This window comes from Meles meles, chromosome 6 (genome assembly GCF_922984935.1).
Source record: "Meles meles chromosome 6, mMelMel3.1 paternal haplotype, whole genome shotgun sequence".
In the NCBI taxonomy this organism is placed as follows: Eukaryota; Metazoa; Chordata; class Mammalia; order Carnivora; family Mustelidae; genus Meles; species Meles meles.
This window is the reverse complement of record NC_060071.1, coordinates 43,765,683-43,788,850: the sequence shown is the minus strand read 5'-3', so window position 1 is coordinate 43,788,850 and position 23,168 is coordinate 43,765,683. Positions and strand designations below refer to the sequence as shown.

Sequence of the window (23,168 nt, the reverse complement as noted above, 5' to 3'; positions counted from 1 at the left end):
TGGGACAGGTAAATGCATTAATACCTGTAAATAGCTTAGAAGTTGCTTGATACATAGTGAACCGTCTGTAGAGCTCACTGGACCCGGGTGCCGTCTGGGGCATCAGGGTGATTGGTTTCTGCCTCTTTTTCATGGCAGAATAAAAGGGGCACCGCTGAATCCTGAACTGTTTCCCCAAACGAAGTGCAGACTTACTCTTTGCCTATGGCACATGGACCTTGGCTACCCATGCCTCCCTGCTCAGGAACCAGAAAGTGCTTTTCCTGACCCAGCCAGCTCTATGGCTGAGATATCTCCTGAACTGTGAGGCCCCTGCCTTGGTCTGCAAACTCCCCTTTCCCACTACTTGCACACCCGTGGGAGAGAGCCTCCCTTAGACTCTCCAGGTTCGCTTCTCAAGCTCTGCCTTCTAGAAAATCCCCTCCCTTCTTTGGCCACGTGGATGAGTTAGGCAGTGGATCGCTGGTCAGTTCAGAAAGACCCCCTAAACGGGTAGGCCCAAGCTCATTTTGCAGTCTTGTTTGTAACTATAGTAATGTCACAATTCAGTTGAGATTTTCATCACATTGGTGAGGAAATTCATAGGGAAGGTTACTACAGCAACCTTCACTCTGCTGGGGGAAAGCATATCCCTCACAATGGGGCCTTTCAGAGCCTGGGCCCCAAAGCTGGGCAGTGATTCAGTCTATTCAAAACACAATGGGGCAAAACAGAATAGAAAGGAAAGACACATTGTTTTAGGCCTCCCATCCCCTTCAGTAGCTCTGCGCATGCTTCTCCATCCCTGTGCCCAACTTGACTTTTTTTTACTTTGAATTTCACGACTCGCATGGGACTCGCATGCCTGCTCTCTAAAGAGCATTTCGTGTCAGTCTAAACAATAATGACCACGGCTCTACAGCCGGAAAGTGTACAAACTCACTCATAGCCAGAAAGTGCTGCCGGAAAAATACCTTTAAGAAAAGGTGGCACAGAGTTTCGATCTGGAGACCAGGAGAACACCGATTGATTGGGTATGTTTAAAAATATTTAAAAAAAAATTAAAATATTCAAACCACGCTTCAAAACTGAGCCCTGTAAAACCACCACCGATTTTTTTTTTGAGGGGTGAAAATCTTAAATGACCCCAAAAAATCAAAATCAAATCAAACCAAATCACCCTGGCCTTCATTCACAGCCACTCAGAATAAACCCACCCACCGAACAAAATTTACCCACCAACAGTCTGATTGATTCCCTTACTTTTTTTTTTTAACTAGAGTATGTGGCCTAGGTTTTTCAGAGCTGAATATAGCCAGTTAAGCATGTGAACTGTAGTTGTACTAAGCAAAAGAATTGTTAATTGCGGTTTCCTTAGAATAGAAGTCGGAAGGAAACTTTTTTCTTAAATTTTTTTTCCTTGAGAGCATTTATAGTATTTTATTTTATTTATTCACACGCTTGCTCTATAGATCAAACAAACTTTTCTTATGTTGTATATTTAGTATATCTGTAGGGTTGTTTTATGTCTTTCTCTTCTTTAATGTTTCCCGCATGTTTAATTTAAATCATTTCCCTTTTATCTTTCTCAGGATTTCTAGCTCTTTCTCTTTCCTAACCTTTGTACTATTGCTCCACTAACTTAAAAAGAAAAGTCAAAGTGAGCTTTTCTTGTAAATGCAAAACTAGCAGGTCCTTCTGTATTCCACCAAACAAATGGCAAAAATTTTTGCTTTTGATGCCAGTGGACCCTAATTGGTGTGTGGTCACTTCTAGGTATATCTGGGTGTTAGCTCTTTGATTAGTGAGTAACACTGTGCTTTTGACCCAACTCCCAGGAAGAGAAGGGGTCACAGCCAGGGAGAGCGAGTTAGGACCGCTGGTGCTGCTTGCCTTCCTAATCTGGGTCTGGGACTTGGGTCAAAAGGGACTTTTGTGCACTTGGGAGCAGAGTGTGGTCAAATTCTCTCAGCATTTTTGCAACCAGAAACCATGCAAATGTGTTTGCAAATACACTTGCGGTGCTGCTGGCAGTGTTTTCGCACAGCCCTCTTTGTGAGGCGGTGGTGTTGCTACCTATTGTCTCTTCACTGTCCTGCCCCAAATTGCCTGCCCCGTTTTCTCCATAACTGGGTGAGCTACCCAGCCCAGAGAGCAGCTCTCGCTTTATCTTAATTTCTTGTCTAATGTGATTTCTCATTGCTGCTCAAGGTATCATTTGGGAGTGAGTCCCAGCCCCCTTGACTCCCATACCTGTCCGTACCATAAGGGAGACCAGAGTTTGACTTGCTCTTGACTTTCCGGAGCTGCCGGTTCCCTAGCGGGAACTGTGTCGGCAGTTCACGTCTGTCTCGCCTATTTTGTCGGAGGGAGAATTGCTGTGAGGTTACTTTGACCATATTCGAGTGTCTTCACTGGGGGAAGAGGTACCTTTGCCCCAAAGGGAAGCTGTCCTTTCTTCCCAAAAGAATGTTAAATGAGAAGCCAGCACTTGCCAAAGACCTGGGTGTGGGACTCCATCTTCGAAGCTGGCTGTGAGGAGTGCTGTGAAGGGAGATGGGGTAGAGACGGAGGTACAGTGTCTCAGGGTAGCTCCAACCCTCTGGCCTCCGAGCTCCAGAGAGGCTTCTCACAGCCCCCATTATGCTTCTGTGAGTTGGTCCTAGCAGTGCGCCTGTAATGCCCCTGTAGGCAGAGCGGCCATCTCTGTTCCATTGCCAAGGCAGTCCTTCTTCCGACCTGCCATGTGGGACTTCAAGGCAGTACAAGACACCTTGCTGTCAGACGACAACGTGTCAACCTTGGGGGAGTTGCCCAGAGTGGAGAATCGACTTCCTTTGTCTTCCACAGTAGCCTTGAAGGAAGCTGCCGTGGGTTTCTAACCCCATCAAACCCAAGGACAGATCTGGACTCTGTGACTCTCTCTGGCCAAGTTTTTCATCTCCTGCATGGGAATCGGAGGCCATTCCTGGTTCTACAATTCTTTTGAGACCAAGGGAAACAAAGCACCTAACACAGTGTTTGATACATAGTACGGGCTCAAGAAATGCAGTGCCCATTCCACATTCCCTAAACATTCTGGATCCCCCCTCTTCATGGCAGGGGTTGCCCCTTCGATGCTGTATTATGTTTTGCAGAATACAGTGAGCCATAGAATTTCTTGGATTTTCTCTGGAGTTGGGAACTTTAAGCTGGTGGGACCCACCCATGGCTCATAATCACATCAGACATGGTTAGCTCGTGTTTTGTTTCCAATTTTAGTGATTATGCCGCAGAAAGTTACTACAAAAATAGAAAGTTCTACAGCCAGATATCTCCAGTTAGATTATAGCTTTCCAATTTTGGCTGACCTTTCCCCCCATATTCTGAAGGTTGCCTTTTTTACTTGCTTCTGAGTTTTAAGCCAATGCCAGGACTTTGCCCCCTGCTCCCACCACCCGTGAATAGAGGCCTGTATCTTCGGTGGAAGGCAAAGGGTCCCAGGAAAGTGATCCCCAAAGTGTAGGGCCTATAGACTTTTGCAGGCAAGATAACCCCCCTGGAAGACACATTTAAAACTTCTATTTCTGTTTATCTTAATATTAAAAACTGAGAAATTAAGCTCTTCAAATATTTCCTATTTGGATGGACCCTCATCCTATTTGGATGCACCCTCATGCAGTCTGATTGCCAGAGGGTCATGGTTCACAAATGATTATCATTATTAACATAAACGTTATGTTTATTATTTGAGAAATTTAATTTTTTAAAAGATTTTATTTATTTGACAGAGAGAGACAGAGAAAGCATGAACAGGGGGTTAGGTGGGGAGAAGGAGCAAGGGAAGAGTGAGAAGAGACTCCCTGCTGATCAGGGAGCCCGATAAGGGGACTCCATCCATCCGAGGACCCGGGGATCACAACCCGAACCAAAGGCAGACGCTTAACTGACTGAGCCACCAGGTGCCCAAGAAATTTAAAATATTTGCATGCTTGGACTTATTTGTTCTTTCCAGAAGCTCGGTGGGTGATAAAAACCTTTGCGATAGGTTTGCTCAGGAGAGGCCAGACTCAGTTGCAAAGAAAGTGCTGGACAGGGGCCAGAAGACCTGAGTTCCAGTCCTGGTTCTCCCTCTAAGTAATTGGCACCATGGGCATCCCTCACCTCCCTGGGTCTCAGATTCCTCACTGGTACAGGGAAAGCTTGAAGGCTGATGGATTGGCGCAGCCCCAGCCCCTTCCAGCTCTAAAATTTTAGGATCTAGAATGTAAATACAGAAGCATTTCTGCCCCTTCTTTACCCTTTTTCCTTTGTAGTCAGTTTAAACACCTTTACTTTTTTCCTATAAGGTATCAATCTGTTACTCAGATGGTCCTTACTGCACTCCTTCATTATAGGCTTCGCTTTTAGTTAGCCTCTTCAGTGCCCTACGTGTCTCATCTGGCAGCAACTGTCTTTTTTCTGCTCTGCTGCCGTAGATCCCTGTTCTCAGAGTCTGGGTTCAAATGTCTCACATATGGTGCGATTAGGTTCATTTGAGGATCACGAAACTTTAAAAGTTCTGTATTTCTTCATTGAATCCGGTCTCTGCTATCTCTTCTTGGTAGCCCAATGAGACAGTGTCCCGGTTCTTTCTTGAAACATCCGATAGCCAATCAGAGCATGATTCCCGGCTCCCAGTGTCCCCGGGTCATTTGCTGTTATTGACAACTTATTATTGGCAAGTTCACCTGCACAGTGGGCCAGACAGTGTAATATGAACTCTCCACACATGATCTTATTTAATTCCCACAGAAGCCCTGAGTCCTCTTCACTGTTATTATCCCCATTTTACAGAAAAAAAAACTGAGGCTTAGAGATTGGCATCCTTGCAATGTTGTGTTTACCAAATAGCCTTAAAACACTTAACGTCCTTAAAAATCTTTTTAGTTGGAGGGGTACTAAGATCTCTCTTCAGTTAAGAATCTCTTCCCCTCAGAGAGAGAGGGTTTTCTCTCTTTCTCTGCTTTTCTTTACCTCCCTTCCCTGTTTCTAGAGTTTTAAAAATCTGTGTTTGTGGACAGTTGAGTCTATAGTCAGGATTTAAGCTGGTCCGAGGAAGGCTGAGTCTCTGGTGGGTGGCCGCCCACAAACCTGGAAGGACTGAGTAATGGGGTGGGGGGGTCTGGGTGAACTCAGAGTGAAGCTCTGCTAATCTCCCAAATTGGTTTGATTGCCAGTCCATCCTTATAACCTGCTTACTGAACTGGGGCACGGGGGGGCACAGCAGGTAGGGGATAAGCCCCTTGGAAGGTCTATAGGCAGGGCACACATAAATACAAGAAGAGATCTGCCTCTGCTCCTCCTTGCTGCGTAGACACCCACACGCTGGCGCCGGCCCGGTGCTGGCTGGGGGTGGCTTCTGAGAGATAAGCAGAGAACAGGGCAGCAGGAGAACTCACCTGCTTTGCTGTCTCCCTTGGGACTTTGAATGTCATTCTCAGGGTACATAGTATTCTCCCCCACCCCCTTCTGAAATCCTTCAGTCCAGCCCCATTGGTCCTTTGTTGAAGTCCAAGGTATGGGTCTTGAGAAGAATGGCAGGGTGGGTTCTGTGTCCTCTGCCAGGTGATGAAAAGGAGTAAGAGGTTAGACCGAGTGTCTTGTCTTCAGCCTGGAGCTGTTCTGAGCCTTCTCTGACCTTGGTGACACTGATGGGCAACGTTGATTCGTGGCTGCATTCCTGGCTCCCCCACGCCCAGATGTGCCCACAGAACCCTCCTCTCTTATCAGTTTGCCTCTTAGGAGCCTGGATCTCTCTGGATTAGTAAACATGCCCTGTTTGCACCTAGAAAAGCTCCTAGACCCAAAGCCTTATGGCTACATTTTGCTCCTAAAGGAACATGGCACCTGGGTTCCACAGATCAGGCCAGATCAAGCAAGCAAAGGGTCAAGATGTGTCCATGCCAAATACAGGAGAAGATGTGGAAGGTTCTTCTCACCTCTGTACTTTGTTGTTCAGTATTGGCTAAGGACTATGCGCTCACTGAACCCTCCCTCACTCCTGAGTTCTCCTTCTAGACTCAGTATTCCCATGGCTAATCCATGACAAAGGCTGCCCCTATCTCTGAGACACCCGGATCACATTCTTGATCCTTCTCTCTTAGCACATCCTGAAATAGCAACACCTCCACCTGTTACCCCCCCGCTTACCCCCCCAACTTAAAATCCTACTCTTTATTCCCTTTTGGTATTTCTACATGAGCTTTTAAAAAAAAAATCTAGGTAAGAAAAGAATTCTGTTGACCTTTTTTTTTTTTTTTAAAGATTTATTTATTTGACAGATAGAGATTACAAGTAGGCAGAGAGGCAGGCAGAGAGAGAGGAGGAAGCAGGCTCCCAGCTAAGCAGAGAGCCCGATGCGGGGCTCGATCCCAGCACCCCGGGACCATGACCTGAGCCGAAGGCAGAGGCTTTAACCCGCTGAGCCACCCAGGAGCCCCTTTTTTTTTTTTTTTTTTTAAAATTGAATTGTCTCATTCAGATATGCCCAAACGGTTCCTTTTCCAGCAAAATTAAATAATATTAAAATATAAAATCAGGGGCGCCTGGGTGGCTCAGTGGGTTAAGCCTCTGCCTTCGGCTCAGGTCATGATCTCAGGGTCCTGGGATCGAGCCCCACATCGGGGGTCTCTGCTCAGCAGGGAGCCTGCTTCCTTCTCTCTCTCTCTGCCTGCCTCTCTGCCTACTTGTGATCTCTCTCTGTCAAATAAATAATAAAATCTTTTAAAAATATATAAAATCAGTTGATTATCTTGGGCTGTCATACCTCCACCATTTTGCATGACATAAATAATGCATGTTTTGCAATCAGTATGGAAAGATGCTGTAAATGATACTGAGCCCAGGGAGACTATTTTTAATCAGGTTAATATCAACTCTGCTTCAGTCGGCTGGCAAGTCTTTGCATATTTATTTTTTCGCAGAACAGCATTTAAAATTAGGATTTTTTTTTCTTCCTTGGTACAGAGCAGTAGTTCATTTTATGTGTCAAGAAGTTGTTCGATTATAGGAACAAGAACAACTGGTGTTGGTATTTCTAGCTGGCCTGCCTGCATTATGGCTTTGGTTTCTGAATTAAGTTAAAGAAACTTACTGAACATCTACCATCACTTCAGGGACTATAATTTTCAAACCAAAAATTATAATGGACATCCAATCTGCTAAGGTTCTATTTTCTTGGTTTATCTGTTAATGAAAGTCCTGTCGGTGGAGGTACACAAACCCTAAATCACATTTAGGTATACAGTATTGAATAGATCGCCTTAATCATGGAAAATAAAATTCCCTGAAACCCACGGTCACGGAGGTAGAGCTTGTCCTTGAACTCAAGTCTGTTGATTCTAATGTAATGGCTGGATTAGTAAGAGGAATTGCATTCCCCAACCTTTGTACTTGAAAACAGGAGGGCTGACCCGGAGGGCCCTTCAGGAACTGGTAAATGCTTGAGGCTGTTGTTGTCAACCTGGCGGAGCCACAGCGGCAAAGACTGACGTCAGTGTGACATGTCATCATTTGTTCGATTAAAATACATAAATAGAGGCAGAAGTGAAACTAGCGTTTGTCTGATAAGGAGATTCATACCATTGATTCATTTTATGCTGTAACATGAAGCGTCCTCATCCCTCAGTCGAGAGTAGCCCGTTTCCCTTACCTGCCTGCATGACAACGGACGATTGAGAGGAGAGTTAGGGGCACCTGGGTGGCTCAGTCATTACACTGCTGCCTTTGGCTCAGGTTATGGTCCCAGGGTTCTGGGATCGAGCTTCTCATCCGGCTCCTTGCTCAGCCAGAAGCCTGCTTCTCCCTCTCCCACTCTCCCTGCTTGTGTTCCCTCTCTCCCTGTCTCTGTCTGTCAAATAAATTAAAACAACAACAACAAAACAAAGAGAGAGAAGGAGAGTTGTCTTTAGGGGAAACATCTCTTCCCTTTGATCTCCCAAGCCGGAGGTGAAAGGAAAGCTTTGGAAACTTCTTTCTTCCTTGGGGCGGACTCTGGGCCCTACCGACAGCTGCCGCAGGGAGATGTACCTAGTCCTGAGATGAGCTGAAGAGGCCTGGAGTTCCTTCCCCTGCTCGTATTGGTGGAGCACAACCTGGCGCCAGGCACTGCCCTGCCGGCCGGCGACACAGCGGGGAGCAGCTGTGCTCCCAAGGGTTCCAGTGCCGCAGCACGGAGCCTTCTCTGACTCGTGCAGGGCCCTGTTCCAGCCAGACCGCTTGCTCCGCGGGCTCCGTGGTGCTGGGCTCTGCATACGGTTGCCTCCATACTAATTATAAAAGTGTCTGCTCCGTGGTGTTGTGCAGATGAAAGAGGCTGGGCCAGGGTGGGTCATAAACATGCAATCTCGCAATTACTATGAACTTTAAATGATTGCCATTTGCAACAGCCACTTAACCTTATGAGAGGCAGCAGGGTTGATGGTTGGACGCAGAGATTCGAGAGCCTGGTGGCAGGGGATTGAAACAGCGGGATGCGTTACTTCGCTTCTCTGTGCCTCAGTTTCCCTGCCTGGTAAGGCGAAGAACAGCAAATAAGTTATCATGTAGTAAGTGGTCAGAGCAGTGCTGGTATGTCATGAGGATTAGCCGTTGTGTGAGAAGAAAAATACCCTCCCAAAGGGGCAAGAGATTTTCTAGAGACTGAGGGGGGAAAGAGCAGTGCCGTCCAGCTTCCCAGCTCTCCAGCTAGTGCTTCCTTAGGGAGAAGGAATAAACTGCAGGTTCCCAAGAGAAAACTACGTCCTTAGCCTCAAGACAAGCCCTCCTCTTGGGGGACCACTAAAATGTCCCACATGCAGAGGGTTTTTGAGTGCAGAGTCGTTTCTGCTTAGGAAAACAGAGCCTAGGCTCTCACCTGCTATCCAAAAGGGAATCTAGTCTTCCAGTGCAAGCTTTTCCACAACAGAGAGCAATACATCTGGGAAATAAAAGAGAAGCCATTCAAATTCCCTCCGGCTAGGGGTACCCCCGCCTCCCCCGCGACTCCCCGTCCCCCAGCTCAGTGAGTAGAGCATATGACTCAGCGTCATGAGTTCAAGCCCCATGTTGGGTGTGGAGCCTACCTAAAATAAATACACGTACACACACACCTACATACATACATATATATGTATCCTACGGTTAGACTTGAAATTAGTGAGAGCAGGCCCAGGAGAGAATGGCAGTGGGCCCTCACGTATGAAACACGGCACCAAGATGGACAGCCCTACAGTGTGTATTTTTTTTATTATTAACATATAATGTATTATTTGCCGCAGGGGTGCAGGTCTGTGATTCATCAGTCTTACACACTTCACAGCACTCACCATAGCACATAACCTCCCCAATGTCCATCACCCAGACACCCTATCCCTACGCCCCTCCCCCCGGCAACCCTCAGTTTGAGATTAAGAGTCTCTTATGGTTTGTCTCCCTCCCCATCCCACCTTGTTTCATTTTTTCCCTCCCTTCCCCCCACAACCCCCTGCTCTGCCTCTCAAATGTGTGTATTTTTAATTGGACGCCTCATTATTATCTTAACACATATGGAAGAAGTAAAGCTAACACACCAAACTGGTGAGATTATGGAGACGATTGTTTAGGATTAGTCAAATTAAAAGGGACAGTTCATAGAAACAGTGGAAGCATAGGAACAGTATAGAAACGTTGTGAGACTAGTTGAAAACGACTCTGGGCTTAGGAGACTCTGGACCATGGTGTCTGTGAATAAAAGTCACCACTCACTGTAATCCCCTAAGGTGGGTGTATCTGGGAGGGGGGAGAGGTAGGGACCTTCCGTCTTCAAACAACCTTAACCCTGAAGGAACTCCTAGGTTGAAAGAGATACAAATCAGAACCTTTTCCAAATCAGAGAGGAAGTTCCCTTGCTGCTTGCAAACATTTTCACAGTGAAGCCTCTGGAACTGGGCAGTCATCAACCCACCAGTAAAACTACTATGCACTTTCTTTCTTTTTTTAAAGATTTTATTTATTTATTTGACAGAGAGATCACAAGTAGGCAGAGAGGCAGGCAGAGAGAGAGGGAGGGAAGCAGGCTTCCTGCTGAGCAGAGAGCCCGAAGTGGGGCTCGATCCCAGGACCCTGGGATCATGACCTGAGCCAAAGGCAGAGGCTTTAACCCATTGAGCCACCCAGGCGCCCCTAGCATGCAGTTTCTGAAGTTACACTGATGCATGGTGTGATGCCTCCAGAATACTGTAAATCTTTGTAACATTTTCTATCTCTGATGCTATTACACCGTGACTTAATATTTGTGAAGTGCAGGGATCGGTGCCCGGCCCCTTTTAAGTGTTACGTGCCATAATTCATCAAGCCGAAAGATACTACTGGTTGCAAGAGAGCCATCATTATTTTATTTTTCTGCTTTAAAGAAAACCCCAGAAAATAAAAACCACTCTCAGTTAAGCTGTGACACAACGTTGATTAGAAAGACGCATCCTGGGATGCCTGGCTGGCTCCGTCCATGGAGCGCAAGACTCATGATCTTGGGGCCGTGGGTTGAAGCCCCATGTTGGGGGTAGAGTTTGCTTAAAAAATGGACATCCTAATTTCAGAATATTAGGATATGAAGAAAATGCATCTTGGAATTGATGAGCTATGTTAGCTCTTCATTTATAACATGTTAGGTTGGAACTGTTCCTTGACCGTAGAAAACGGTCCTTTGGGAGCAACATCTTGGGCTGACTGCTTTGCCTACTGGGGACTCCTTGCTGTATAAAGAAGAGTTTACTGTAGCTGTCGTGCAGCCGGGGATAGAAACGTATTGGAGACCTGAGCTGACACAGACTAACAAAAAATATGGGAAATAGTGTCATGTTTCATTTCACTTCACAGAGTACTTTCCTGTCTCTGAGGTGATCTTTTTTCACTGAAACCCAGTATCAATGTGTGTGTACATTTTATAAATACATGCTCAGTAGAAAAATAACCATACAGAAAGGACACGTAGAGATGCAACAAATGCAACATTTTAACAACCATATTTCCACATAGATATTTTATATAAAAATACCAAATATGCACTTAAAATTTGGGCACTTTACTGTCTCTCGTGTTTTTTTGTTTTCTTTACAGACCTTTTTCCCCTCCTCCACTCAGTGTTGCCTACTTGCTAGGTACCATCCATACAGTGCCCTCTGATTGTGTCATTGCATAAAACCAATCCTACTCTGAGAGGCCATTAGCAATCTTTTTCGATCTTCAGGATCTTCATAGCAGCCCCTGGGGGGTCTGAGAGACTGAGTGATTTGTGGGGGACCTGTGGGTAAGTAGCCCAGGATCCTGGCTGGGAGGGCCAGTCTTTGAAAGCTGCCCATGACTTTTTGGAGATCAACTTGGTCACAGATAGAGCCTGCAACCCGAGACAGCCCCAGTTCCTGCCTCACGTTCCAGCTTTATTAACAGCACTCTCTTCTGCACTCAGAGTGTCCCTGTTTAGACGATAAATTACGTCTGCTCTAGTTGCTTCCAGATTGACTCGGGCCAGCCCTGGCTAGGAGACTGCTGGCGCTCCGATCCCGGAGCCAGCATCTATCTACACTTGGCGATCATGTTGGAAGTTAGTTGTGGTATAGCGGAAGGAACAATGACAAGGAAGTCAGCCTTGGCCCTTTGTCACAGGGATTAACTGAGATCATGTAAGTGGAGATGTTACACAAATATGGAACTTTGGGTCAGGTCCCATATACTAACATGAATGATAACTAATGAGCACGTGTCCTGTATTCCTTGAGGGCTCCCCACACTGGATGTGCCAAACCCCCAGTGTACTTTTCCTTCGCCAGCTCCTCCGAGCAGAGATTACGTTACAATCCCAGGACTCACTTTACCATTTGTGAAATAGTGACAGAGGGATTATATTTGTGTCTTGCAGGGCTGTGAGAATTGAATGAGATCATGTAAATTACATTGGCACCTGTTGATGGGTTAAGGGATTTGTTGGCTACAGACTGCTTCATCCCTCCCCACCCCCGCTACTCCACAAGAAACACTGCTTTGCACTCCATTCACTGCAGTTCAACACACCCACACATGCTTGCTTCAAACATACATGTTCACATCACCAAAATGGGGGGGGGGGGATCTGAATTCCATCAAGTGGAAAATCATTGCAATCCCAGTATGAGTTTACAGTGCCGGGCTCAGATGAAACAAATATTTATGGTTGATTTTTTTTTTTCCCCATCATTTGCCATAGAAGTGTTTCATTCCAGTCAAATAGCAGAACTTCAAAAAGTAGAAATCCTAGGCTGTCAATTAAAAGATTAAAGGACCACAGAGAGTTCTGTTCCTTTCCTGTTATGACTCACTAGGACAAAAAAATCCCATTAAAAAACAAGCCCTGTTCAACCACAGGCCAGAGCCTTACCCCATTGTCCATTGTTCAAAATCAGCATATGGTTTATCTGCCTTTTAGGGTGATACACTTGAAACATTGGGAGTATTCTAGTCCCAGGTCCTTTGGAAGTCAGATCTACCATCCTGCTATGCTTATGGACCCGCTAAACATCCCAGACATGATAACATCTTGTCATGTAGGCAACCTCTCCCAATCTACTTTTCAGACCTGGAAGGGGCACAGAACCCAGGCCTACAATGATGAGCCCAGCTTCGGGATAGGCCCATCAACACCCAACACCACCCCCAGACAATCCTCGAATGTGTCGGCATCCTTTTCAACATTTCTATTTATTTGGTTATTTTACTAACAGATGCCTATATGGTTAAAAAAAATAATAAGTTAACGGCAGAGAAATTTGAAATGGAGAGTAGAAGACACCCTTCTCCCAAAACCCCAGGCTTTCTTCCCAATGGAACCTTGTGTATCTTTCAAGAAAGCAATTAAACACGTGTCTTTTAAGAATGTTAGACAGTTGCAGTCACTCTGTGCTTCAGTCCACATATCGATTGCTGTGTTCATGACCCTGGGTGTCTTGAAGATACTTCTATGTCAGCAGAAGCAGATTCCTTTTAACGACTGCCGCAACTCCTTTGTAGGGTCTGCCCTCTTCTCATCCGGCCCCAAGTCACGTGTCCGGTTTTCCCCAAAAGAAACTTTGCAACAGTGAGCAGGCTTGTACGTACATCGTGGCACACACACTTGGTGTATCTTAAGGTAAATTCCTAAAAAGAATTACTGGAACAAAGAGAGTGTGAGTTTTATTTTTATTTAAGTAACTATTTATATATTGGTCTGCATGAGTAGAATTTTGATCCCCGTTTCCACAATGCTCTCTAAAAATACAGTGCAGTATACTCTTCCTGGAAGAGGATAAGGTATTTATGATCCCTCCCTCCCAGCCAGGCCCTGCCCAACACTAGGCCTATTGTGTTTCCACAACGCATTTCATGGCCTCCCTCTTCTGGGTGTCTGAAGGGCATTCAAGACTGTGTATGGTCTCCTCGTTCCTGGATGAATCAGAGAAGAAAACTGCTCACTGAGACACTAGTGAGAGTGTCTGTGGCAGGCAGGGGCTCCCCTCCAGGCCCCCAAACACCCTCAAATCCTCTCCCCCCACCCCCGCCTCGCTGAGGGAAGGTAGGGTTTCAATGGAGAACAATCCCTACCTTTGTGTGCTGACTCACCTTTGCTCTTCCTGGTCCCCACCCTGGTAAGCTCTCACCAGTGAGGGACACTCCACCTTTTAAAGTCAGAGAGTCAGCGACCAGGCGCCTTCCTCGGCATGAGGGACTCCTGTGTCTTGATGCTACCTCCTAAATGTGAGAAACAAACCAGCCCATTATGTGGACATGGGTGGACTCCGCTTTCCAGAACGTGTGCGTGTGACTCCATTGCTTTTTAATAAATGAAATCATTGTTAGAAACCACATATGGAGGGAGCGCGGGGGGTGGTTCAGTGGGTGAAGTGACGGACTCTTGCCTTTGGCGGCCCAGGTGGTGATCTCACGGTCGTGGGATCAAGCCCTGTGTCAAGCTGGAGGCTCAGCCGTAGTCTGCTGAGGTCTTCTCCCCCTCGTCCCCACCAACTCAGGTGTGCTCATGCACACTCTCATTCATAAATGAATGAATGAATGAATGAATGAATAAATAAATAAATAAATAAATAAATAAATAATCTTAAAGAAAGAAAGAAACCAAACATGGACCCAAGAAAGTCTGCATTCAATCCCTATTAACAGGAAACATCTCCCAGTTATTGTAATAACTGTCAGGGCTAAGAGTAAAATTTATCATCAACTTTATTGTGATTTTCATGTTCTTTTTTTTTTATTAGCTGGCACATCAGCAGCTATATTGCTTCCTTTGCACAGTGCTGCCATGCTCTTGAAGGACTGTAGGGTGCATAATTGCTGAGTACCCCTACTTGTTTAAAAAATGTTCCTATTTTTAGTGTGGAAACAAAAGTTGAGTTACCTACCCTAGAAGAAGCCTGCAGAAGAGAAGGAAGCTGACTCTTGTTGAGGAAATAGCCTGGTAAGCCAGGCCTTTGCAGCTGAAGAAAACGGCCCTTCTCAGATGGGGAAGTCCCTGTCGCTGTCCTTCCTTCTCCCAGCGCGCAAGACAGCCAGTCCTACCCCCCCCCCCCCGCCCCGCCCTCCCAGTCAGGAATGGGAGGAAGCAGCGAAGGGGTCAAGGTTATTTGTCCCAGAAATACTGTTCATATTCTCACAGCCATAGCACAGTAGTTTGTGATCTGAAGGTCATGTTCGGCCTCTGCTTCCGGGGACATTGTCTAGGATTATAAAATGATAACCATTTTCCCACAATGTTCCCACTTGCTGCCTGCCCGCAGCTGTGTTCCGCGGAAGACCTCTATCTAGAAAAGTCATGCTATGATCAACCTCAATGGTCCCCTACGGAAAAACAGAAAACAGTTTTCTGTTTCACTGTGGGGAACTTTCGAGCAAGGGTGAGAACGTGCGCATCTATGTTCGGTTCCCTAGCTTCTCTGACGAAGTTCTCACGCTGTGCTAGAACTGCCTTGCCCAGCCCTGGCCCAGCTTTCATCTACCCATGGGATGGATTCTGATCTTGTCCTTCATAATCCACGTAGGTCAGTTTTCCCCAAAGGCTCTGATTGTTCCTACACTTTCTAGCTACCTTCCCTCTCCCACTTTACCTCATTTGAATTGTTTTTTGGGGGAGGGGGCGGGGGAGGCTAATATGGGGAAAGAGAAAGGAGAAAGAAATAGTAAGGCGGGTGTCATTAAAGATGGCGAAGTTACAATTAGAAGACCTTGGACAATTAAGTTTTTTTCATTAGTGTAACAGAGATAATCATATATAGTATGGGCCATGATTGTGAAGGTTGAATAAGTTCCCAAATATCATTGCCTCAGGGAAGGAGGGACAGAGAGGTGAGGGAAGGAAAGGGTATCTGTGACCAACTGGGTATAGGAAATGCACCAAATAAAAAATAAGTCCAGTGTTTCAGTCTTTGATGCTAAGAGAAAGTGGTCATTAACAAAGATTATAAGTCTTTTTAATGATCAATTCAGTTTTGGAGACAGTCTGTCATTCTGGGGCCATCTTAAACTGAGCTGTTGGAAATACCCAGTAGAGTCACCAGGGAGACCATGTGAAGAAACCATGATGTTTGAATGAATTCATAATCATAGAGACTTGGGTTCGCGTCTTGCCCTTGCTGCTTCCTAGTTAGGAAGTCTGTTTCTTTCTGCACAAGCGTGGGAATGTCAACCCCTCTCTCATTGAGTTGGTGGCAGTAGCAGAAGGAGCAGCCACCACAAATCAAATGGCCGATTGCTTTGCTTGTGGTAAGCGCTCCGTCTCACTATTGGTTCCTTATCCTTTTACAGAGGTCTGAAGACACACGTGGGACTCTGGTGTCCGCAGATATTTGAGACCATGAGTCTGTGAACTCCACAAGGAGGCCCTGTTTTCATGAGGAATAACTGCCATTAGAAGGAGGACAGTGGGCCAGACGGGTATATCTCACTCTGCCGTGAGACAGAGAAAAGACAGTCAGATTGGATACCAAGACCAACCTGGGTCACCTTGAGAAACCAGTTTCTGTGGCTCGGTACCAGCATATCCCCTGTGACACAGAGCACCTCCATTTCTTGTCCTTCGCAGACATTAAATAACAGCTTGTTGATACCCTTCTGTTTTATTAAACTGTGCTTACATTTTCAAAGAGAAAATAACATTTTTGACCTCTTAAGTAGATGGATATTTATTGGGATTAAAAACAAACACACACACATGGGCACCTGGATGGCTCAGTGGGTTAAGCCGCTGCCTTCGGCTCAGGTCATGATCTCAGGGTCCTGGGATCAAGTCCCGCATCGGGCTCTCTGCTCAGCAGGGAGCCTGCTTCCCTCTCTCTCTCTCTGCCTGCTTCTCTGCCTACTTGTGATCTCTCTCTGTCAAATAAATAAATAAAATCTTTAAAAAAAAATAAAAATAAAAACAAACACACACATCTCCTGGTTCGGTACTCCGTGGCCTCAGTTTTTGATGAAGAATAATTTTTTGTGAGCGCCCAGAGAATAATTGAAAAAGAAGGGAGGACAGGCGAGGGGAGGAGTTGCAGGGAACCGTTATCTGTTTGGAAGTAGACGGCGGACCTTGGATTGCGACCGAGTGAGCCCTGTGCAGCCAGTGCTTTTCCCCTCTTTCTACTTTGCCACAAGAGGAAGTAGGTGTGGTGAGGTCCGGGGTAGTTTTGTAGAACTGATGGCTGCTTGTGGTTCTGTGGAAGCCAAATATATCATGTAAAGAGTCCCTGTGCAAGGCAGCATGGGTGGCAAGCCTTCCAGAACCCTTTTCTGGAGCACGAACCCATGGCACTGGTATGCCTTCCCTATGGTAACTCTTTCCTGCCTGGTTTTTAAAAACTGCTTTCCCCAGAGCCCCTTATAATGGATCTTATTAAGGATGCATGTCTCCTACAGAAAAAACATTACATAAATTTTTCAAAACGAGATTTAAAGGGGTATTTATCTTGTTTCTTTCCACTTCCCCTTTCTCTCGAAGAACCTCCTTGGGACCTTTTCTCATCCTAGTTTATATGTCTGAGCGTGTGGCCTTTTTAGATATCCTTATTACCCCTATTCAGAAATTTTCTCTCTTTTATCCAAACCCCCCAAAACAGTGAGCTCCTGGGAAGGTGGCTGGAGCCGAGTCTCACTCAGGTCAATGCCTTCCACACTTGTGCAGCACGTGACATCTCCAGTAGGATTCACGAAGGGAGTGAGGGGAAGGGAGGATCTTCTAATATCTCGTCATATTCATTTGCCATTATCTCATATGTATCAGATTGTTGCCCTAGTGAGTCTAGATTATAATGACTGTCCCTCCTTGACTCATCTTTTCTGGCAAATTCAAAATAATTTAGGTCCACTTCAAATGGCACCTTCTCCAGGAGGTTGGTTCTGTCTTCCCTATAGGGCAAAGAAGTCTTCAGCACTCCTGGGACACCCATTTTACATGTGTTTGCATACTGACTGTTGCTGATGCACGTGCTACTTCGGTCAATATCGAGGTGTCCTTTAGTGGACATGAGTTCCTCAAGGGCAGCCACCAGGATGCTCCCAGCTGCCTCTAACTCCAGAACTTGGCACATAGCATAACATGCAGGGATCCCACTGCAGACGTGCCAAGTGAAAGGAAGTCCTGCAGGCCAAGGGTGTTGAGAGGCCACTTCTGGTGTTAGGTCATAAATCTAGTGAGCAGACAAGGGCTACAGTTTCATCTCTCCAAGGAGGCCATGGGGCTGGATGAGGTCCTCTTGTCCACGGCACCTTCTGTAATCCCACTTACGTTGTCTTGTCCATTTCCTTGTTAATAGAGCAGTGATCAGCCATCAAAATGTACCTTATCTTTTGAATCTGGAAGGCCAATATTAACGTTGACCGTGGAAGTTTATGGAGGGAAAATTATTTGGATGGCTTGAGAAATTAGGCCAATGTGACCTAGTCATTGTGTGATAAATACTACTTCTGCTTCTGAGTTCCATCATATAATTTGCAAAATAAATGTAGAAAGTTTCTGTTTTATTGCCTGTTGTATTGTTAATTCTACAAAACAATAAGGTTGAAGGAATTATTGGAGACAGTTGTTCATTTTTTTAAAAGATTTTATTCATTTGAGAGAGAGAGAGAGAGCGAGTGACCAGGGTGAGGGGCAGAGGGAGAAGCAGACTCCATCCAGGCACGGGACTCTATCCCGGGCCCCTAGGATCATGATCTGAGCTGAAGACAAATGCTTAAGGGACTGAGCCACCCAGGGGTCCTGACCATTGATCATTTATTGTGTTACACTCAAGATACTCTTCAGTAATTTATATATGTTATCTTAGTTAATCCTTACAGGAACTCTATAAAGTGGGTCTTAATTTCTCCTCTTTTACAAATGAGAGAAGAGCAGCTTAAGGGACACACTGAGCCCGTGTAACTTTTCCACCCTTCCCTTAGTTCATAGGTGGCAAAGCTGAAATTTAAATCCAGATCTGTTAATAACAAAATCTTTGTTCTGCTCATTCTGCAGCATTTGATATAAGGAATATTTGGGAGCTTTATGGCTTTTTTTTCCCCCACCAGGAGAAAATAAAGCATCCTAATTATTGTGCGTTTTCTGTTCATAGGGAAGCAAAGGTGCCTACCGGTACCACTGGCAGAGCCACAATGTCAAGCACAGCGGTGTGGATGACATGGTCCTGCTCTCCAAGATCACAGAGAACGCCATCGTGGAGAATCTGAAGAAGAGATACATGGATGACTACATTTTTGTATCCTTTATTAGTTTCTAAGGACATTTCTAAGTAAGATGACCATACCCACGGTAAAATGCGAGGTGTTCCTAGCATGAGAAGATCCACCTGAAATTCTGAACTTGACACTCTGCGCTCAAGTTCTTTTCACTGTTTCAGAACGTGGTTTTGTACTTTTCTGCCCTTTTTGTTAAGGTTGTGGGAAGGGCAAAGATGATGCTAAATTATTTTCCTGGCATTTCACAAAATCAAGAACCAGCCAGTATTTATCTGTTTCGATCAGTGGCACTGTACCTTTGACGTGCTTTAGCTACGCACGTGGGGTCTAAAACCTCTGCTGTTCCTAAGGGAAAGTCCTGATCTGCAGAGAATTCTGTCGATAGAGCTCCCTAATTGCAAAGCAGACAGTTAAGTCCGGACCTAAAAGGTTTTCAAAAGATTGCCTCATGCAAAAAATATGCAATTTTGCCAGTTTTTCTGCATTCTTATGTTTACTAAAGGAAACATGAGATGTGAAGATCGACTATTGAAAATGCCTGACATTCTTGAGTTGTTCTTTATGTTTCAATTTTAGCTTGCCAGATGCCGTTTTTTACAGGGCTTTAAAAAATTCAGAATGGAAATTTGATTCAAATGTGTGTTGACTTCATTATAAACAGAGAACTGTGATATTTGCTTAAGTTCCTACAGGATTCAGTTTTGTTTGGTACAACTATATAAAGATCTCTTAGAGGAATTATTGTAGAGTTTTAGATATGCAAAGATCTGTGCAAATCCATATTGCTGTACCAGGAGGTTTAACTGTGATGCTCTTGGTAACTTCGGAAGGCACGGTGTCTCGAAGGATCATTAAAGGTAGAGTCTTTGCAACTGGTGTTGCATACACTTTAGGTCTTCACCCCAAAAGCTTGAAGAGGTCTAGTTTTCACATCTGTAGCTTCTGTTTGTTATTCATACCACTCATTTGACTATTAGTTAAAAGCACACGTATGTATACAACAATATTTTTGCAGGGAATGCCTTTCTCATCATTGGTGAGTGGGGAGTTCAACATACCAGGATAGACCAATACATATATTAGTAATACTAATTAACAGAATTATTCTAAGACACTTTGATGGTTCAGACCAATACTGTGCTACTTCTTATTGACCACAGGAAATTTTACCAAATCTCTCCGTAGTTAAACGCCTACACCCCTGCTTTGAAGCATTAGCAGATATATTTGGACTTGTTAACTACATTAATAATAGTGTCTTGATCGGGAGAGGGGGCCTACCACATGCAAATGAAGTCTGCCCACTGCCCATTTTATACCCAAGGTTTTATTGAAATATAGCCGTACTCATTATTTGTTGTTAATGCCTGCTGGCAATCTACAAAGGCCAGGGTGAGTAGTTGCCACACAACCATTGGACCTCAAATAATTATAAGGCCCTTTACAGAAAACTTTTGCTGACTCCTATTTTAGTATACGTGCTGCCAAAGCGAGCACTCTTGCTGACTGCTAGGTACCTGTGCAGAGCTTCCTTTTAATTTAATTGTATGGAAGCAGTTGTATCGAGTGCTTAAGTTTAACTTTTATTTGGTCAAAAAATTTGAAACGTGCTCACTTTAACGTGGGCTTATCATCATGAAAACATGTTCATCACTTTTATGTGCAAGTCCCGTGGCACAGGGGAATCAGCAGGGGCAGGGTACAGGCTGTGAATCTGGACTGTTCTGGCTTCCAGCCTTACTCTGCCTGGGCTTGCCGACCTCATGCAGGGTTTGTGATCCGTGTGGCTTGATTTCCTCACTTGTAAAATGGGAATGATATTGAAATCTGCATGAGGCTGTTGTAAGGTTAAATGAAATTATGAATGCAGTGAGTAACAGTAAGCATTACTTATTATTATCATACACTAAGGCAAGTATAGAAGTTCCTTCCGCATTTCTGAGTTATGTTCCAGAAATTCAATTTTAAGTTGCTTATTGAAAATTCAAATGCATTTTACCATGGAAACTGTTTTAAATGGAGGATTGGTTTATTGACGAGCCCATAAAAGGTGAATTTCCACTGAATACAGTTGAACAAATTATTTATTGGAATGTTCTTAGAACTTGGGCTCAGCTTATTATGTTATTTACATAGAAACATGGTTTTTGTAAGCTGAGTAAGAAAAAAATGCTAGTGGTTATCAGCAGCCAGTCCATCCTCAAGCTGGACAGACTCACTTCTCCCTATAAAGATAGTTTACCCCCTAAAACTAGGGACTTTCTTTCATACATCTTCTTAAAAAACACAAACTCTTTAAAGCAGTATGTGTTCATTTGACATGACTTACAAAATGCAGTCAACCAGAAAGGAGAACACTAACATCACCTACAATCCCACCATAACCTCTTGGTGTATATTTTTCAATATAACTGCATATAGACATGCATATATAAATATAAATAACAAATATAAATATATATATTTTGGGGGTCTTTCTTATTAATTTTAACAAAAACGGCATCATCTTGCCTCAGACCGTTTTTAGTTGCATGCGTAATTCTTTGCATCATGCATTGTATTAAGTATTCATTGGAAATCTGTTGACTATCAAAATTTGCTTTTTATATTCAGACTGCAGAATTTTTAAATGACTCACTCAGAGGGTGCTGATTACGGGCCTTTGAATTATTGCCTTTGAATCAATGGCTGACTAATCGTGTGTTCTACCAAGGAAATGAGTTAGTTGACCACTAATGGCCTCTTGTTTTAGAGATCTCTACCCACTCAGTACACGAGAAACTCAGCATCCGCATGCTTTCCATCAAGAACACAGAGCAGCGTTCAGCTTTGAGGAAGCTTGATGATTCCTTTGGATGTTTATGAAATAATACCAAAGGTCTAACTGCAGATCTTTGCCTCTGTTGAATGATAAAAGCCTCCTTCATCCAGTCAGTGCTATAGGAATATTATTATGATGGAGTAAGATTATTTTAAACGAGAATTTTTTCCCTCTCACTCCTAAGCTCAGTAATTAAGGCAAGAGGAGATTCGATTTCCTATTAAGTTATGAGATTGCTTATGGTACCTCTTCTACATCGAACACCAGCATATTGTTTCATATTGAAGGTCGGCATTTGGAACAATCAATTGTTAATGCATTCAGGCTGAATGCACATTTCTTTCTTTTACGTTAGGGGGGGAAATCTGCTTAGAAAATGCTAACACTGTTTACCAATAAAGCCCTGTAATTTTCAACTATTTATCCTAAGATAAGGAAGGTTTAATTTACCATCCATTTTTTTTTTCCTGAATGTTGCCACACTTCTTTAAAATTACATTCTAAAATACATGAGGAAAACAGTGCCGTCTTCGCTCTTGTGCTTGGCCAGACATCATTTATAGCCACTTCATCGACGAAAATAGTTCCTGTGTGGAGCGTTCCATGCTCATTTGGTCCAACTGTCTCCCAACTTGTTTTCACTCAAAGACCACGCTCAAGTGTGTTTGGCATTTTCAGCCCTTGAATTAGTTGAGACTCTTGGGCCAGAGCAGCTGGAACCCAAGGCTGTGCAGTAGTTCCGAGTGAGGCTTGGCCCTTGGCAGTCGGTTCAGGTGGAGGGGGCGGCATGCTGGAGGGACATGTGGTCTGGTGGCTGGAGCCTGGGGCTCAAGGTCCTGCTCAACTGGTCTCCCCATATGTGCCTTCAGGCAAGTCCCCTCACCTCCCCGTTCCTCCTCAGTGATAAATCCAGGGAAGTCACCTAGATCAGTTGGGGGAATTCACCGACTATTAAAAAATTTTTTTTTTTTTTAAGATTCTATTTTATTTATTTGACAGAGAGAGAGAGATCACAAGTAGGCAGAGAGGTAGGCAGAGAGAGAGAGGAGGAAGCAGGTTCCCTGCAGAGCAGAGAGCCCGATGCGGGGCTCGATCCCAGGACCCTGAGATCATGACCTGAGCCGAAGGCAGCGGCCCAATCCACTGAGCCACCCAGGCGCCCCCCAAAAATTTTTTTAAGTTAAGCTCAACTTTGCCTGTTAAGACCATAGAAGTTGTACTACCATCACATTTCATGAAAGGAAGAATATTCGAATACCCTGAAAGTAGAAAGGAAATAATCTAAGACTAAAGGATGGCCCTTTATTATGAAAAATTCAGGGTGTGTTTCTTTTTTTGTCATCATCCCTGCAGAACAATGAAAACTCCACCACCAGCTTTTGAGAACCAATCAGTGAATGTTCTGTTGGGTCTATTCCATCTCATGTATTCTGTTAGACAAGATGGCATGTATTTTGTTTTTGTCTGGTTAGTGCGTGTGTGCGTGTGTGTGTTTATGTGTGTGTGTATCATAGCCTCATATCTCCATACATTCTGAAAATTCACCTTGGACCACACCTTCACAGCCAAAGGTTACGTGGGTAGAGACCGTTTACGTTCCGATTATGCCTGAGCCGCTTTTTCCAAAGGCACGCCTGAATTATGTAGTAGGGAGTGG

At 44.6% G+C, this 23,168-nt stretch overlaps 1 protein-coding gene across 1 annotated transcript in view; it reads left to right on the top strand.

Moving 5' to 3' along the window:
- Nucleotides 1-23,168, top strand: part of MYO1E (myosin IE) — a 192,670-nt gene that overhangs the window by 62,217 nt on the left and 107,285 nt on the right. The window contains exon 2 of the mRNA XM_046007405.1: nucleotides 18,567-18,710. Coding sequence (XP_045863361.1) covers nucleotides 18,567-18,710 — 144 coding nt within the window. The remainder of the gene's footprint in view (nucleotides 1-18,566; nucleotides 18,711-23,168) is intronic.